The sequence below is a fragment of the Quercus robur genome, chromosome 4 (genome assembly GCF_932294415.1).
Source record: "Quercus robur chromosome 4, dhQueRobu3.1, whole genome shotgun sequence".
Taxonomy (NCBI): Eukaryota; Viridiplantae; Streptophyta; class Magnoliopsida; order Fagales; family Fagaceae; genus Quercus; species Quercus robur.
This window is the reverse complement of record NC_065537.1, coordinates 939,238-957,246: the sequence shown is the minus strand read 5'-3', so window position 1 is coordinate 957,246 and position 18,009 is coordinate 939,238. Positions and strand designations below refer to the sequence as shown.

The following is an 18,009-nucleotide window of genomic DNA, read 5'->3' as shown; positions in this document are numbered from 1 at the left end:
TTAAAGTCTATAAGGCTTTTGGTAAAGTAGGACAAAAACATAGTACATTGAATGTAAGTTTAGTAAAAGTAGAAACAAACATGAAGAGGCTGTCAAAATTGAAATTTGGAGGGATACCTGTCTAAAAGGCTTTTGAAAAAGTAGGACTAAAATAGAGTACATGGAATGTAAGTTTAGTAAAGGTAGAAAGAAACATGAAGGGGTTGTAAGAGTAAGACTTGAAGGTCAAGGATACCAAAAAGTGGGAGCTCTTGATATTTTGGGTCAATAATTCATAAGGATGAAGAGATTGAAGAACATATGAATCATAGGATAAGATTAGAGTGAATGTGGTGGAGCTATAAGACCAGCTGTGCTCTATGGTATTAAATGTTAGGCTGTTAAGGAGCCATGTTCATTGGAGTGTAGCTGAAATGAGAATGTTAAGATGGTTAAGTTGGAGGAAAAAATTAGGAAGTGTCACTTGAGATGGTTTGGTCATGTAGGGGAGAGTGATTAATGCACCAATGAGTAAAAAATGAGTTGATTCAAGTCAAATGAACAAAAAAAGGTCGAGGAATGCCGAAAGATACATTAGTAGATTAGTCAAAAGAAAAAGGACATGTCAATTAAAGACATATCATTGTATGACTTCAAATAGAATAGAATGATGAAAAAGAATACTTGTGGTCATTCCTTATTAGTCTTTTGTCGTAGATGTACTTCGAAATAATTTGGATTTGTTGAAGCTTTTGGTAATAAATATTTATTCATCAATTCTTTCTAACATTCGTTGAGGTGTTATATCTGGAATGTCCTGCTGTAATTTTTCTAAATTGACATGTAGTTACTGGATTATGGCCATGTTCTTGTCATTCTTGAGATTCCTGCCATGTCAAGACATCTTTATTGTGTTGAATGTATACCTTTTTTTTTCTTCTAACATTTTGGTTGAATTTTCTGTAGGTGGTTGTAGAATTGCGTATGGCAAAGGAAGAGATTGAAAAGTTGAAAGTGGAAGCACAGGCTAACAAGGATCACATGCAACAGGTTCTTATTTTATTCCTTGAAGTTCTTAATTTTTTGAATGCCTAGTGAACTAATAGGTTAAGTACATTTTGCAGTATAAGAGCATTGCTCAGGTGAATGAAGATGCGTTAAGACAGATGGAATGTGCCCATGAAACCTTCAAGATTGAGGTATTGTGCTGTTATGTGAGAGTTGAAAAATACCAAGGGTTAAAATTTTGTATTAATGTGTCTACAATTTGTTCTGCCCATTCCAAATTTTGTACAGGCTGACAAACTAAAGAAATCACTAGAAGCTGAACTTCTTTCCCTTAGAGAGAGGGTTTCTGAACTTGAATATGAGTCTGGTTTGAAGTCGGAAGAAGTAGCTTCTGTGGCTGCAGGGAATGAGGAGACTCTTGCTTCTTCTTTGGCTGAAATTACTATATTAAAGGAAGAAATATCAGTTAAAACGTGAGTCTTTCTGCTTTGTATAATCTCGATTGACTATCACATTTGGTGTCTCATGCTTTGTCTTTGCATGTAGTTCCCAAGTTTTAGAAATGGAAATTCAGATTTCTGCTGTGAAAGAGGACTTGGAGAAAGAACATCAGCGATGGCGTGCTGCTCAAGCCAATTATGAAAGACAGGTTACTTTTTGCGTGTTCAACTGTGGCATACATATAGGGTCTGCTGCAAGTAAAACTTGGTGGTACTCTTTGTTAGCTACACTGCTTGACTAAATTTTTATTGGATCAATAGCTACACTGCTTGACTCCAAATTTCTCGTTAATTCAATGTTAAATGCTATCCGATTCATAAATTTATGTTTTATATATAATTTAGAGTAGAAAAAGATTGAGATTTAAATATTATATACATGAGATAATTATTGATCTCTGAAGATCTTGATATTTTGGAAGCATGGAGGGGTATAAGGAGACTATGTAATCTAATGGGGGACTCAAAATGAGGTTCTTTTCATAGGAATAAACGAGAAATGTCACTGAGTTACATGGCTTTTGGCCATTTCCCAAGATCAACATTTGGAGATTTTCATCACCTATCCCATGGCCCTCGCATATTTCTAATAGAGATACTAGTCTGTTCCCATGATTAATTTTTAATTTAGCTATGTGTTATCAGAAGATGTATTTTAGTGGCCATTCTATCAAGGACAGTATACTAGCTGTTAGAATGGTCATATTGCATGTGCTCACTATTATTCATAGGATTGACATCAGTTCTTAGTTGTTGCTAAGGTTTTCTATTTTTTGCAGGTTATCCTCCAGTCTGAGACTATTCAGGAGTTGACAAAAACATCACAAACCTTGGCGTCACTCCAACAGGAAGCATCTGAGTTGCGTAAATTGGCAGATGCACACAGAAGTGAAAATGTATATTTCCTTTTCTGTACTGATTTTGTTTTGCATTTTTTTATTTTGGTTTTAAGGGCATCTTTGTTGGGTTTTATTATTATTATTATTTTTTAATTTGTGAAATCACTTATAAGCTGAAACTAGTTAGTCTTGTGGCAATAGATCTGGAAGTATCTTTGGATCCTAATGTTCGCCTTCCACACTCTTCCCCCCTGGTTTCTTCTGTTTTGGAAGACTAGGAAAAGAGCTTTTGTTGACCATCGTGCTCCTTGTAATACTGATTATTCTCAATTATGCATTGATGAATTCATCTTTATTTTTACTCCTTATTTTTAGTATTGACAAACCGATGCTACTGTTATTCTTAGGAAATTACAAGGTTTATAACATGGTGAAGCACAATGAATTGTAATGCTGACCCTAAAAACATTCATGGCTTCACAATTAATGTCAACAGCATGAGCTCATGCCTTGTTCTAAAGTCATTGTGCAACCAGTACAGAAATAATTTGCCTTTGGTATGTATTTTATAACAATAGCAACAAACAAAGCCTTGTGGTCCATTTGGTTGGGGAGATTTTAGGGGGTAATGGAGAGTATTTTTTGTGGGTGTTTGGTTGGAGAGAACAGAGAAGGGAAAATTGGTGGAGCTTGGGTGTTTTCTCTTTGGGTCCACCAAAATGTTTTCTTCCAAATCAAGGAGAAAACTGGAGAGAAAACCAGGGGCTGTGTTTTGGACAAAATTGCCCATCCCAACATTCAGATTTTTTGAACTTTTTTGACTTCTTTGCCTTTTTTTTTTTTCTATGCTATCATACCATTTTTTTTTTTTTCCTTTTGCGCTGATCATTTCTTTGGTTTTTTATTTTATTTTCTTCTGTTCTTATTCTTTCTTTTCTCTACAGTTTTGGGTTTTCTTTTTTTGAGAAAAAAGTTTTGGGTTCCTGCCCTTTTTTTTAATTTTTGTTAAATGAAGTACCATCTATACATAATTTTTTAATAAAAATAATGTGTTATTTTTTGTTTTATTCTCTCATTTATAGGGACATGATAGTAAATTTATACGAACTCTATTTTTTATTCTCATTTTTTTTTTCAACCAAACGAAAGAGTTTTCCATCTCACTTTTCCCATCCCCCAACTAAACACCATGAGAGAAAACTAAAATCTCGTCTATCCTTCCACTTTTTCATGCCTCCCTATTTTTTATCCTCCCACTTTTCCATTCCCCAAACCAAATGGACTCTTAGTACCAAAATTTTGTGGTGTTAGCTCTTTGGTACATATTTTGGGCAACTGAAATTCATGAAGCTGGGTGAGACAGAAATTTGGAGAATTAATGCTGGATTAATGTGCTACATAAGTTTGATAGGTTGCTGTTGCTGAACTTAAAAAAGAAATTGTTGGGATAGAATTGCAGGTGCTACCATAAACAATTTCTTTCTGTAGAAAGGATTAGCAATATGTTTTTCTGCTAAATTTTTTATCTTGGTAATTCAACCAAAATGTTTTGTTATTAGGCAGTATCCATTGTTACTTGTGTCCAACGTTTTGTTTCACTCAAATTATTTAGCTTTGTTGTTTAACTCAAATGTTGATATGAGTATCCCTTTTGTGCTTTAAAGAATGAATTGAAAGCTAAGTGGGAAGTGGAGAAGGCAATGCTTGAGGGATCAAAGAATGATGCTGAGAAAAAGTACAATGAAATAAATGAACAGGTCAGTTCTTTATGATGTAATATGCTGATATGGTCAACTCTCTTCAAGTTAATTACTTAAATATATTTCTTACCTTTTTGGTGTCATGTTCAAGTACTTTCAGTATCATTATAAAGCAGAATTAGCGGGTTTGAATTGACTATTATTGTTTTTTCCTTTTAATGTTTAGAGTAAATTTCTATTTGTACCTTTAAAATAGTGTGTTAAAGATGTCTAAGACCTTGAGAGTGGTCTGTAACGATAAATTGTGTTTTTGTGAAACCAATTTGGTTCCATTGTGGATAACCTGTAGCCAAATAAATATATATATTAGCTGATTGTCTTTAGATGCAATGTCATCTTTGACTCCCATAGATATGTGGCGGAGGGAAAGGTCATGGGTTCAACCCTGCTTTTTTTTTCTTGTGAAATCAATTTGGTTCTATTGTGGATAACCCATGGTCAAAATAATTTAAATTTGCTGATGGTCTATAGACCTAATTTCATTTTTGGCTCCCATAAGTGGTGGAGGGTAAGGTCATGGGTTCAATCTTGTAGGGTGTGTGAATATACACACGTGCCCATGCTTGTGTACACGCACACACACACACATCCCTATTTAGGTATATAATTTCCAATCTTTTTTTTTTTTTGGTGATTTGCCCTTGTTGAATAAAAATATGTCAAAAAAGGCTGTAACTCTATTATGTGGGATGCATAGGAGACATCAACAGAAAAAATAATAACTGATGTCTAATAGAACAATGATCCTGGAACTCCACTAAAGACAGTGAAGAGCAATTAAATACTTTGTCTATCAATGATTTGCCACATTAAATACTTCATCTATCAATGATTTTCCTGTGTCAAATCATGAGCTATCCAGATGCTATTAGGTGATCTCTATGAGCGTGTGTTGATAAACAGTGTAACAAGTCATTTCTGCTTCATGTTGTATCTGGGGAACATAGGCTGTAATATTTAAGGGACAGTACCTAATTTTTGCCCTCTCTGAACTTTTTGTATGTTTTGGTTTTGTTTTTGGTTTTGTTTTTGTTTTTTTTTTTTTTTTTTTTTTCTTGTCATGCATTTTGTTGTTAGCTTTATCTGGGGCTTCATCTATGTTCTTCAGAACAAAATACTACACAGTCGACTTGAGGCTTTGCATATTCAATTGGCCGAGAGGGATCGTCATTCTGCGGGAATGCCTTCAGGAAGCACTGGCACAGATACACTTGGTGATTCTGGCTTACAGAACGTTATCAATTATCTTCGGCGATCAAAAGAAATTGTAAGTCTCTTTTTCCTTTCTACTTCTCTCTGTCTCTCTCTCTCTCTCACACACACACACACTGACACACGCATGAACCTTAGTGTAAAAATTTTAATTTTTGGCTTAAAATTTAACAGGCAGAAACAGAGATTTCTTTGTTAAAACAGGAAAAGCTGCGACTACAATCACAAGTAAGTTTATCTTGGGTCATCTTACAACTTATGTTTATCTTGAAACTTTTATGCACGAGTGTTTTTTCTTTATTTTTTATTTTTTTATTTCCCTTTTTTGTGATGTCGTGCTTTATCATATGTATTGCCGAGAAGGCAATATTCTTTATCTGTTGAACCTTGTCAATATAAAGTTTCATTTAGTGGATTCTGTTTCAGATTTGGACTACCTCTCTTGAAGAAGGCAGGCTACAATTCTCTTTTCCATAAATTATATCTGCATCTAGATTTAATACAATTGTGTGCCTCTTAACTGTGATCATATAATACTCTAGGTGTACCACTCCACTTCATCCGCCCACCCTAATTCTATTAGAAAAATCCCCTCAAATCTCCCTGTTTTTATGGATAATTTAACTAAGATATTGAAAATGGTAAGTGGTAACTGTTATTTGATAACCATCTAGATTCTAGCCCCTGTTCTAGTTTCATTGTTTAATGCAATATTGAATGTATACATCATGCACCAAGTGAACTCATCTTGAATGGCTTAGTAAGCTCATCCACGACCAAAGTATATATAGGGACTTAAAATTGATCTTTCTTGTAATCCTATTGTAATTGGAAATTTACTTGACATTTCTTTTTTGGATAGGTTAGTAAGATTATATTTAGGGGTAATTGCAGTTAACCTATCTATGGTTTGGCTGGTTTTAACTAAGCCTACTTGTAGTTTAAAAAGTATCACTTAATCCACTTGAGGTGCCCTCCGTTAGACATCCGTAACCCACCTCACCATTTTCATGGTTTAAAAAAAAAAAAAATCAAGATCTAAAGTTAGGGTGTTATAAACCAAAGTTGCCTTTCTCTTCTCTCCTCACTCCCAGATCTCGAACTGCCATGACCAACCACAGGCTTGGTTGCTCCACCATTTATCATTGCCGGTAATCTTTGTTGGTGGTGCCGTTGGAACTGATCTCATCTTTCAATCTTTTTCATCACAAGAAACCCACAATTTTGAAGTTCTCTCTGACCAATCTGCCCTGGCCGTTCTCCAAGTGGCTGTGTGTTCTTTTATTTCGTCTCGATCTCTTCACAGTGATGATTTGGAAGTCTTGGGGTTCTGCGTTGGTTGGTTTTTGGAAAGGGTGGTGGTAGTTATTTCTTTGTATTTGGATTTGGATTTTTGGGGTGTAATTGATGGGATGTATTTGTTTATTTGGGTTTGTGGGTCGTAGTGCTTTGCTAGTGGTGTGGATGGAGGTTAGTGGTGGAGATTGGGGGTTTGTGGGTCAAGTGGTTTACAAAGGTGCTCTTGCTGGTATTAAGAAAGCATCTTGGTAGACAAACAACACATAAAAATGTATGGTGGAGTTGTTTTAGTTTTCGGCTATGCTCTGTTAGATTGAAAGCCTCAAAAGAATCTATTTGGTGTTTTTTGTTCCTAATTTTTTTTTTTCTCCCCTAAACAATCACAATTGAGAAAACCCAAATCCACACCACTGCCGTGACTATCCACCCAACTTGAATCAAACTAATAACACCCATGTTATAGTTTCTCTTGATTCATATGTAGCCGAAGCCAAATTTGTTATAGAGCCTTGCGTTTTTGATAGAGATGTGCGTAAATTTCTGCCTTTTGTTCATACATTTGTAAAATTTTTTCAGTCTTGGTAGCATCATTTGCAGAAGTTTCTTTATCTTTGCCCTTTGTTCATACATTTGAATTCAAAAACGGAAACCCAAAAGCTCAAAACGTTAAAACTAACTTGTGCTAGGGGATTATTCATAGTAATGGATGGATTTGTGAAGTTTTGATCTTGAGATTTTTAGTATCAATGATTTTTTTTTGGAGTTCGGGATTCAGAGGGGAGGGGAGAGAGACAAGGCGAGAAAAACAAACTTCTCATCCAGCAAACAAACTTCCAATCCTATGGTAATAGGAAATTTACTTGACGTTCTTCCAATAGTATTTACATTAGTTAGCCAAAGTATATAGATAGGGACTTAAAGCCAATCCTTGATGTAACCCTATTGTAATTGGAAATTTACACGGCATTCTTCCAGCAGTTTTTACATTAGTGATGGTTCCTTTCGCATCTGTCATACCTCTCTTTGATGATTTTAATATATTTAACCGGAACCCCCTTGTTTCTAAGACCAACCAGAATATCTTCCTGGAAACCTATCATTTTTTTTTTTTTTTTTTTTTTTTTTCTGTCAAGGAAAAACATGCGAATGTCTTTTCTCTTTATTTTTTTACTAGGCTTACTAAGAAAATATTTTCTTATTAGATTGTCCTGGCATAGACCCAATTTGTTTATATTTTAAGAAAGGCATACATTTAAATTTATAATTGTTACATTTCTTAGCATATGCTCAATCTCTTTCTTCCAAAGTGTCATTGTAAGTCTTTGTTTTTTTTTTTTGCTGGGTTGATAATTGGTATGATTTGATATATCCCCATATCATTTTAAATGGATACCAAAATACTTTCTCAACTCATCAGGCATCTTATTAGTTGTTGTATTCTTATTACGTTTATTACATACCTTCATGCCTATTTGTGTGTGGTATGTAGCTATGCATGCATTAATGTTTGTGCTTTCACATATATGTTTGAGTCTTCTTGAGCTTGCAGTCTGGTTTTATGATAAGTTTTTAATGCTTTTTTTTCCCACCATCATCATGATTACTTATCTGGCAAAACTCGAACTTATATATGATATTGAGATAATTCTGGTCTGTTTCAAGTTTGGCTCTCATTGGATGAATTGATTTACTCAAATCTCTTTTGCTGGCTGTGTAGCTTGAGAGTGCTCTTAAAGCTGCAGAGACTTCCCAAGCCTCACTTCAAGCTAATCGTGCAAATTCAAGAGCATTGTTGTTCACTGAGGAAGAAATCAAATCTTTGCAGCTTCAGGTTAAGTTACATTCATTCTGGAACTTCCATCTGTAGAATAGTAGGGGAATTGTCTATCTGCTTTCCGTTATTCATATAATTTCTTCTTTTTTATAACATGACAATGTTATTTTTGTTGGGAACTCAAATTGGTATGCCAATTTTCCCAAACTCTGCTTAGCATGCTGTTGTAGTGCTTAAGATATTCCCCTGTAAAATTTGATTTTTAGTGGAGTACTAGAAAGCCATCATCATAAAATTTGTGCATTCAAGGTCTTGGTGGTGTTGCCTTGAATGCCTGCCAAGCTTGAATGCTGTACCTACCAGCATAAGCAGAAACAGCAAGTTCTCCTAACAGTATGCTGTATACTTTGAATTGCAGGTCAGAGAAATGAATTTACTTCGTGAAAGCAACATGCAGCTCAGAGAAGAAAACAAGCACAATTTTGAGGAATGCCAGGTGTGGTGCTTGAGTTAACTCCTGTGTTTGAGTGTCCTCTTAAGGTTCTGTCATATGCTCATTGATGGTTTTAACTAACTAAAAGCCAATTATTTTGTTTTGATCATAGAAATTGCGTGAAATCACTCAAAAAGCAAGGACTGAGACTGAGAATCTAGAGAGTCTACTGAGAGAGAGACAAATTGAGGTGGAAGCTTGTAAGAAAGAAATTGAAATGCAAAAGGTTGAGAGAGATAACCTGGAAACAAGGTTTGGTGAGGTAATACATATATGTTAATAGGAACTGCATTTTATGTTTTGACGCACATGTTATATCAGTATTCTAAAACTTGCTCTTTTCTGAAGTTACTTGAAAGGTGTAAAAATATAGATGTGGACGATTATAACCGTATGAAGGATGATGTTCAACAGATGCAGGTAGGTTAAATTTTTTATCGTAATAGCACTTGCAAAAGGTTTGGGTATATTACTGGATTATTAGAGCTGGTTACGTACAATGTGCTTAGTTGTTCGCTATTGACATCACATCTAGCTTCCTATCTTTGGTTCTCTTTTTTTAATTGTCAATTAACTGATTTGTCTCCAACATTTCTGTTTCGTGTTATTTTAGCATATGATATTTAGAAGACATAAAATTTCATCTATAGTTTTACTTTGATTACTGGCCATCCCTTGAAATCAGCAAGAGCCACAAGCTGGTTTCAGGCATGCCACTGGAAGTAATCTTGATAGAATTAGCTTTAGATTGAGCCTTCAATCTGGCAATTATGTTTAATGATTACTAGTTTTGATTATGGACCTAATTTGTAGTATAGCACAGACTAGAAAAGTGATGCTGTCCAAAACCAGTGAAACTTGCCAGGTAAAGTTTAGGATATTTCATGGTATGAGTTTATGTATTTCAGAGAAATGTTGTAAGGGTTTATAGAAGGGATAGCATCATAATAGGCTTGGGCATGCTAATGTTAAGTTTACTGGAGTTGGAAATTTGTTGGGCAGGATTAAAACCATTAGGATTCCTATTAACTAGTGTGGGAAATCTGTTAGGAAAATAGGGTCTAGGCAACAATATAAGGGGAATAAAATAAAACAATTATATTGTCTGCAGTGCACACAGCTGAAGGAAAGAAACTATACAACCTATCGATTGATAGGGGCATCAGACTTGGCTGGAGTTTGCTTGTTCCTTTGACTTATCTAGAGTCAACTCTGTGGTCATCTTTTAAGTCTTGGGTTGTTTAGAATTCTATCACAGAAAGGCATCAGATGTGGTTCGAGTCAATTGTCAAGCTTTATTAAGTTTGCTGAGCATTCAATCTTGGCATGATATGCAGCATGGAGATTCTACATTGCCGGAGCAATTTGAGTTTGCTGAAAGGCAGTAGATGTGGTTCGAATCAATTTTCAAGCTTTATTAAGTTTGTTGAGAATTTGATTTTGACTTGATGTGTGGTATGGAGATTCTATTGCTTTGTTTATGTAGGTCAGAAGAGTGGGTAGAGTGTTGTAGTCTGGTACAACCCTACTTGTATAGGATTCTAATTTGTACTTAAGCTTTCCCTATGGGAACTACAATCTTGTAAACTTGGTTTTAGTTTATTCTGTGAAGCTTTCAGTGAAAATTAGTGTTCTGGATTCCCTTGGAAATATATGTTGGAGGGTAAGAATGGTGCCAATGAATGTATTCTTTGGTTTGACAGCTGCATGGGGTATAATTTGACATCGAAAACATTTTGAAAATAAGAGTATACTTTTAGGGGATTGGTGTTGTATTTGCAAGGAAAGTAGGAAAGATCATATTTTACTTCACTATTTGGTGGCAAGACTACTTTGGTCACCAGTTTATTCTCTGTTATAGATTAGTTGGGTGATGCCAAAGGCAGTGGTTGATTTGTTCGCTTGCTGGTGATGCAATTATGGTCATTGTAAGAGTAGTGAAATTTGGAAGTCCATTCTATTGTGTCTTATGTGCATGATTTGGAGAAAAAGAATAGTTATACTTTTGAAAGAGTGGAGTTTCCATTGATGTTGTTTAATCTCAAGGGAACTTAGTATGATTGCAAGTGCATGTTAGGCATTTTTCATTCTTCTTTTGCAGAAATTGTTATTCTGACATGACTAACTATGGAACATGATGTGAGCAACAGTGCATGTCATTCTAATTTATAAAGTGAGTTAATTAAGGAGCATAGAGCTAAAATTTTAATTGTATAAAACATTCTGAAGGAATTACATAGATTTTTTAATGTATAAACGTGAATCAAGAGGCTTTTTTTTTCATCATCCCCAGGGATCTAGTAAACTATGATATTGGGTATTATGTCAGAAAGAGTTATAAAATTATTGATCTGATAAAAAGGTTTCATGATTTGACTTATTGCAGTATTTTCTATTAAAAAAAAATGTTGAGTTCTTCTTTATTCCATTTTTTATTTGTTATAGTCTTATAATTTGCTTGGTTTCTCCCATTGATTGTCTTGAATATTATGGGCCATAAATAACATCATGCCTACTTTATTCTGTTCAATCCAAAATTTCAATTCAGTATGTATTTGATATTCAAAAATGCTATTGGGTTTGAGCATGATACATGTATAGGGTCTTGAAGGAAACTACATATCAAAATAAAGTGCAGAAAGTACTTAAATATTAAGTTTGTTTTTGGATTTCAGTTTATTTATTAACTTTGTGATCCATGCTTATTTTATCAGCTGTGGTTTTTGATTGACTATTCCAATTTGTAAGAATCAGTTGCTTTTTGGATTTTCTTTTATCAATTCTCTCACAATCCTTGCCCTTACAGCATGTTATTCTTACTATCTTTTTGGCCGTTTGCTTTGATTCCACCAGGAGAAACTAAAAGATAAGGATGCTCAGATAGTTGAGATCAGAAAGCTTCTTTCTGAAAGGCAGGATCTAATATCAAAATTGGAGCAAGATCTCTCTAAATGCAAACTGGATCTGAATGAGAGAGAGAAGAGGATAAATGATATTTTGCTAGTTGAGGTACACTTCTCATTAGTCATTAGTCATTAGTCATTAGTCTTGTTGTTAGTTGAAAGTTGCAGACATGAGACCTCCTTTGTCCTCCATTTAGCTCCTTATTGTTGTTGAAATGTGCAGGCTAATTCAAAGCAAGATGTGGAGAGGCAAAGGAAGATTGTGATTCAATTTAAGGTTCTAAAATTTTCATATTGTGCTTGAGATGGTCAAATTTGTCACCTAATATTAGGAATTATAGATTTCTTTATTAATCTAACAAATTTGATTGAGGCTCTGCGGCATACCTATATTACACGTTGCTTGTAAATTGTGTGGTTCTGTTAGTTCATTACCATTCTTATCTATTTCATCCTGCAGAGGAAGTATGAGATTGCGCTAAAGGAAAAGGAAGAACTGAGCAAAGAGAACCAAACTCTTTCTAAGCAGTTGGAGGAGTCCAAACATGGTAGCCAACTAGTTCTCTCTTTTTAAATATGAATTTGTAGCACTATTTGACCATCAAGTTTTTTAATTTGTTCCCTAATGCATTATAGGGAAAAGGTCAATTGTTGATACAACTAGTGAACAGGCTATGAAGGAGGAGAAAGACACCAAGATACAGGTTCATCCAACAATCAAAATTTCCCCCCTCCTGTTTGATTGCTGTTGTTATCATATGTTAATTTTTTTTTATCTACAATGTTTGCCCAGACTCTAGAGAAACATATGGAAAGGCTGAGAGAGGAATTAAGGAAGGAGAAGGACAGGCGTTTAAAGATTGAGAAGGCAATAAGGGATTCTTATAATAACGTTGACCAGGTTTTCATTGTGTTTGAAATTCATGAATGTGTTTCCTGCCTTGACATTTAGCCTAAGCATGAAATATGATATAGAGCATTTGATGTATATGTTTTGTGTTGCAAAATCATTATTATGTTGATCATTGGTTTTTCCTTTTTTGAGACTGTAAAATTGGTATTTCTCCATGCTGATCACAATTAATCACAAGTCTTATACACCTGTTGTCAACCTCTTTGATCAACATAGAAAATTAGGTGCATCTGATGAAAATAGTTGAGTTTCGTATATTTTCTTATCTACTAATCTAAACCAAATGCACATTTAAATCAAGCTGAAATTGCTAAACAGAGAAAGAAATTGTTAATATATTTTTTTTAGTAAGATTATTTTTTGTTTATTTTTTATTGCAAAGAGACCACTTCATATTCAAGGAATATGGAGAAGTCTAAAGATTTACAAAAGAAGAATTTTATACGTAAGTACAGCAACTATGAATTCCAGTAGGGAGGTTTTACTAGTGGAGTCCCTTGTGTGAGAGAAAGTAATTGAAATTGTTAATATATGTTTTAAAATAATATTGCTAAGTATGTTCCTGGAGGCCCTTATATCCAAATGGTCGTCAATGTGCTTTATTTTTAAGATCAGCAAAAATTGCTTTATTTTTAGGGTCATGGTTGATTGTTTCTCTACAAATTAAATTTCTGATATATTGTGTTGTACTGTATTTGATATCTCCTTTATTTTTCAACATTAGGATAAAACAAAGTTTGTAAATGAACTAGAGATGCATAAGCAGGCACTGAAGCGGATTTCAGATGAACTTCAAAAGCTTAAGCATGCAAAAGACAATTTGCCAGAGGTACGTATGTTACTTATTTATTAATCTATTACTTGCAATTTCCTTTTTCTCATTCACTGCTGGGGAAGAGGTGGAATGGGTAGGGTTTGCAGAATCTATAGGATATATCATTATGCTATGATACACAAATATTTATGTTAATTGGTCTTTATCTAAAATTTCCCCCACCTGGCTCCAAAACTAGTCCTCTCTTATTTATTTATTTATTTTTGATGTTTTATACCTTCCATGTTTAATTGCTCTGAAAATTGGAAATAGCAGCCTTTTTTTTCCCAAAGTACTCATGATGCAAGTAGGTGAAACATATGTAAAAAGACTTGCATAATGTGTTTTCACCTGAACTTCAAGCTCTGTTTTCATTAATTCTTTTTCAGGGTACCTCAGTAGTTCAACTTCTTTCTGGAACTGTCCTTGATGATCTTGCTGCTGCTTATGTGTCAGCTGTGGAAAATTTTCAAAAGACAGCTCATTTAGTTTTCAGTGAACTTGGAGCCCGTGGTTCTCTTGTTGAACCATCTTCAATTGCGGACACTGCATTAACAGCTACTGCAGGTCTGCTGCTTTCTTTTCACTTCTCTCTCTCTCATCTGAAACTATTTAGGTAGAAGTCTTGATTTTGTATTTCATTAAAGCTTTAACCCCTTTTTTTAGCTGAATATTAAAAAGCTTTATCCCCTTTGCAGGTCCTGCAGTGTCTGTTCAAGCCCCTAGTACTGCATTCTCAGTGGGACCTGCAACAAGTGGCTTGCCTGCTAAAGCAACTGAAGAGAGTGAGAAGAGATTTACTTTGCCCAAAGCTATTGTTGAAACTCGAAAAACAGGTAGGAAGTTGAACCGGCCACGCCTTGTAAGACCTGAAGAGCCACAGGGTGATATAGAGATGTCTGAGGTGGATGGAGCTCGCAATGTGGGCAAAGCTGCACCTTCTAGTGACGTTGAAGCTCAGGGAAATCTTACTTTAATATCTCAACCATTGGTCCGCAAACGTATAGCATCAGCATCTGCTTCTGATTTGCATGATGAGTCAGTCATCCAAGGAGAGACTGGCTCTGATGTAGCAGCACCCTTGCTGAAGAAGTCCAAGGGTTTGGAACCCCCACATGAGAGTTCTGAAGGACAATTTGCTGTTCCTGTGGAAAATCTTGGAACTCTACAAGCCCCTGAAGAAACTCTTAATATTGGTGAGTTGGCACAAGCTTCAAATGAGGAAGCAATGGAAGCTGATAAGGAAGAGATTGAGACTACTGGGGAGAGAGCTGAGGATGGAAGAGAACAACCAGATGGCGTGAGTCAAGATGAATTGCTGAGTGAGAAGAACAATGTTCTAGAAGAGAATTTGGATAGGCCTGGTGGATCAGAGATGGTATCTGATGAAGGGCCAAAGGATCAAGCTGAGCCAGATAACCAGCAGTTAATGACAGAATCCGGAAGTGAGAGAGAGGAGGGAGAGCTTGAGCCTGATGTTACAGAGCTTGAGGGTGGTGGTGATATTTCCAACATTATTGGGAGCCCGGAACCAGGGGAAGGTCAACCTGAGCCTGTTGCAAGCCCTCTGGCTTCACCCACTAGGGCTGATGATGAATCTCTAGCTGCTGTAACACTGGAGGTTGGTGAGATAAATTCTCCGGAGGTTCTAAACGATGAAAAGAATGATGAAGGTGATGTAAATGAAGAGACTGCTGAGGGTTCTGATAAGTCAAATGATGGAAATGATCAAATTCCAGCGGACACTGATCAGGTCATGGAAGCTCTCTCTGTTCCACTTGAGAGCGCTTCAGCCAGCGCTTCTTCAGAAATTGATGTCTCAAAACAAGGTAGTCCTGTCTCAAAACAAGGCAGTTCAACTGTCACCACAGAAGCAGAAGTGGTAAGACAAGCTTCACCTGTGAGTAGTACTTCGACTACTATAAACCTTTCAGAGCGAGCTAGGCAGAATGCTGCAAAAAGATTAGGTGTGGCTTCTTCTCCAGTGGTTAGAGGAGGACGTGGAAGAGCTGCCCCACGTGCCCGAGGTGCACGTGGGCGCGGTCGTCTTGGACGTGGACAATCATCCGGTGAACAAGGTTAAGATTGGTAATCTTGCCTGTTCAATTTTATTTATATCCTCCCCTTTCACTGTATGTGAATTAACGTGGTGTCTAATTATTTATTGTTTATGGTCCAATCCCATTACTTGAGGATTTTGACTCTGCATTCTGTTTATAGAACTTCCAATAGATACATGCGGAGTTCATCGGTGGATGATAGTAATATGTAACATCAATTTTGGTTTCTTAATAGTAGTTATTTTCCTCCTCTATGGATACGATGAAGTCTTTTTTATTTTTTTCACAAGTCTTTCATGCCATTCTGTCAACTCGAGGCAGCAACTATATTTTTTCCAAAATTTTGTTCAAAATAAGCAGAAACTCCCGAGGATGTTACGTGATGTGTTTCCCAAAAGCACTTTATGAGCAAGGTGTCCTTGAGCGCAACTTTTAGCAGTTATACTTACAGAGCAATAAAATACCTGTCTCTCTTCTTCTTCTTCTTCTTTTTTTTTTTTTTTTTTTTTTTATTTTTTTTTATTTTTCTGGGTTGAGGAAATACGACGTCTAATTAAGATGATTAAAATTGATTGTAACTTAAGGTTACAAGTTTACCTAGGTTGCTACTATTGTTGCTACTATTCAGTTTATTTTTGTCATTGCACATAGATCTTATTACACTTTTTGGTGCTATTTATAGGTCCTACTGAATTATTTCAACTACTTTTTAACTTTATTTACAATATTTTCAGCAAATAAATTTTCAGTTTTAGCAAAATAAGCGGTTCCTAAACAGACTCTTAATATCTTTTATTGGATTTAAATTTTGAAAAACCTATTATTAGATTATATTTTCTTTTATATATCCTCTATATTTGCAAAATTTCCAAAAGTTATAAGATAACTAGTTATGTCATCAATCAATTGTTTAAATTGTAAGCTTTTATAGTTTAAAATTTTGTATATAAAATCTTATTGACACAAAATTTGATATGTATATTAAGAGCGTAAAGAATATATAATCTAACAGTTAAATTTTTAAATGTGTAGCAAAGTTAATTTTTTAAAATGGAAATTGTAACTGTACGTGCCCAAATTTCCACACTGAATTGGATCTAGTGTTTGAGCTCACAATTTACTTATATAATGGCTAATGGGTTTCTTACTATGGATATCTCCCAGACGAGCTTCAAGAAGGAATTACCCCTCAGCCTAACCTCACTTATTCTCTCCTTAAGCTTTCTTAGTTACTAATTTGCTCTCTCTCTCTTTTCTCTCTCCAAAATGGCCAACCCCATATCCTCTTTCTTCCTCCTATTTATAGCATAAGGATAATGGAGGAGTCATGATTACCCCTTGGTTCCACTCGTGTGGGTGGGACCCAAATTGATTATTCCTGACAAGGAATATACTCCATTGGAAATGGAGTTGAGAATGTTGGAACTGGTGCTAACCTCCAAAAATTGCTCGCTGGCGTGATTCCCTAGGGCACTCTCGGGCTGTTGAGATATTGCCGCCCATCATAGGGATACCTACTAACCATTCTATACGTGGGTTGTGTTTGCATGCCGAGCTTATGAATAATGGGCCGGTCATGACGTTGGGCTTGGGCTTGGTAATATTCATAGACCTATATTTCTTGGGCTCGAGATAAGTGGGCCTATAACAGTACATTGTACAGTAACCTTAACCTACAATGAGGTTTATTGTCAAATTTTTTCCTCCCCCTAATTATATAGGATTAGGATACAATAAAGCATACATGAAAAAATTAATGACATGTTTCATAAACTAAACCAAAATTGACCTGAAATATTAACATGTATTATTTAGAATAAGTGCTATTAGACATAATATGTGTATTATTTAGAATAATTGCTAATAGATATATTATAATTATTCAACAGATTAATAAATAATTAGGATAAAATATTTTTCAATAATATTTCCACATCTTCTATGTCTTGTACAGTTGACCAATATGCAATATACCTCATTGTACAATCTTAGCCGAAATCTCAAGACTATCCTATCTTACCCAATATTGGTTTTTCGGATATGTGACTTCTGAATTGTTGGTATTTATATTTCGATTGATGCAACTATTCACTTCTCTCTCTCTCTCTCTCTCTCTCTCTCTCTCTCTCTCTCTCTCTCGTAATTTTGTAAAAAAGAATTTTAATTTTGGAAATTGCAACAAAATTTAAGGTATCCAACCAAGGTATTCTAGTTAACTTAACCGTAATTTCTTATGGTCGAATAATAGATATGTAGCGCTCCCCGCTTACATAAAAAATCAATTAAATGTCTTGGTTAGATGATAAAGAGCGCTAATCAGAAGTAGACGTTATAAATTGAAATTCTCTCTCTCTCAAAAAAAAAAAAAAAAAAAAAAAAAAAAAAGCTTACCAAATATTAAGAACTTTGATTGAAACTCCACTCCATCATATTATTATGTTATACCAAACTTTGG

The 18,009-nt window shown here is 35.1% G+C and overlaps 1 protein-coding gene across 2 annotated transcripts in view; it reads left to right on the top strand.

Annotated features, from left to right (window-relative positions):
• Positions 1–15,814, top strand: part of LOC126720282 (nuclear-pore anchor) — a 41,690-nt gene extending 25,876 nt beyond the window's left edge. Inside the window, exons 29-48 of one of the 2 annotated variants that reach the window (XM_050422604.1) lie at positions 946–1,029; positions 1,104–1,178; positions 1,276–1,460; positions 1,534–1,636; positions 2,267–2,383; positions 3,991–4,083; positions 5,195–5,353; positions 5,473–5,526; positions 8,315–8,428; positions 8,790–8,867; positions 8,977–9,126; positions 9,213–9,284; positions 11,718–11,873; positions 11,991–12,044; positions 12,228–12,315; positions 12,404–12,471; positions 12,561–12,635; positions 13,405–13,509; positions 13,884–14,061; positions 14,193–15,814. In XM_050422604.1, the coding sequence (XP_050278561.1) occupies positions 946–1,029; positions 1,104–1,178; positions 1,276–1,460; positions 1,534–1,636; positions 2,267–2,383; positions 3,991–4,083; positions 5,195–5,353; positions 5,473–5,526; positions 8,315–8,428; positions 8,790–8,867; positions 8,977–9,126; positions 9,213–9,284; positions 11,718–11,873; positions 11,991–12,044; positions 12,228–12,315; positions 12,404–12,471; positions 12,561–12,635; positions 13,405–13,509; positions 13,884–14,061; positions 14,193–15,577 (3,393 nt within the window). In that variant the 3' untranslated portion in view covers positions 15,578–15,814. Of the gene's footprint in view, positions 1–945; positions 1,030–1,103; positions 1,179–1,275; positions 1,461–1,533; positions 1,637–2,266; positions 2,384–3,990; positions 4,084–5,194; positions 5,354–5,472; positions 5,527–8,314; positions 8,429–8,789; positions 8,868–8,976; positions 9,127–9,212; positions 9,285–11,717; positions 11,874–11,990; positions 12,045–12,227; positions 12,316–12,403; positions 12,472–12,560; positions 12,669–13,404; positions 13,510–13,883; positions 14,062–14,192 lie in introns of both variants that reach the window. The other variant, XM_050422603.1, reaches the window with a different exon arrangement.
• Positions 15,815–18,009: the final 2,195 nt, after the last annotated feature.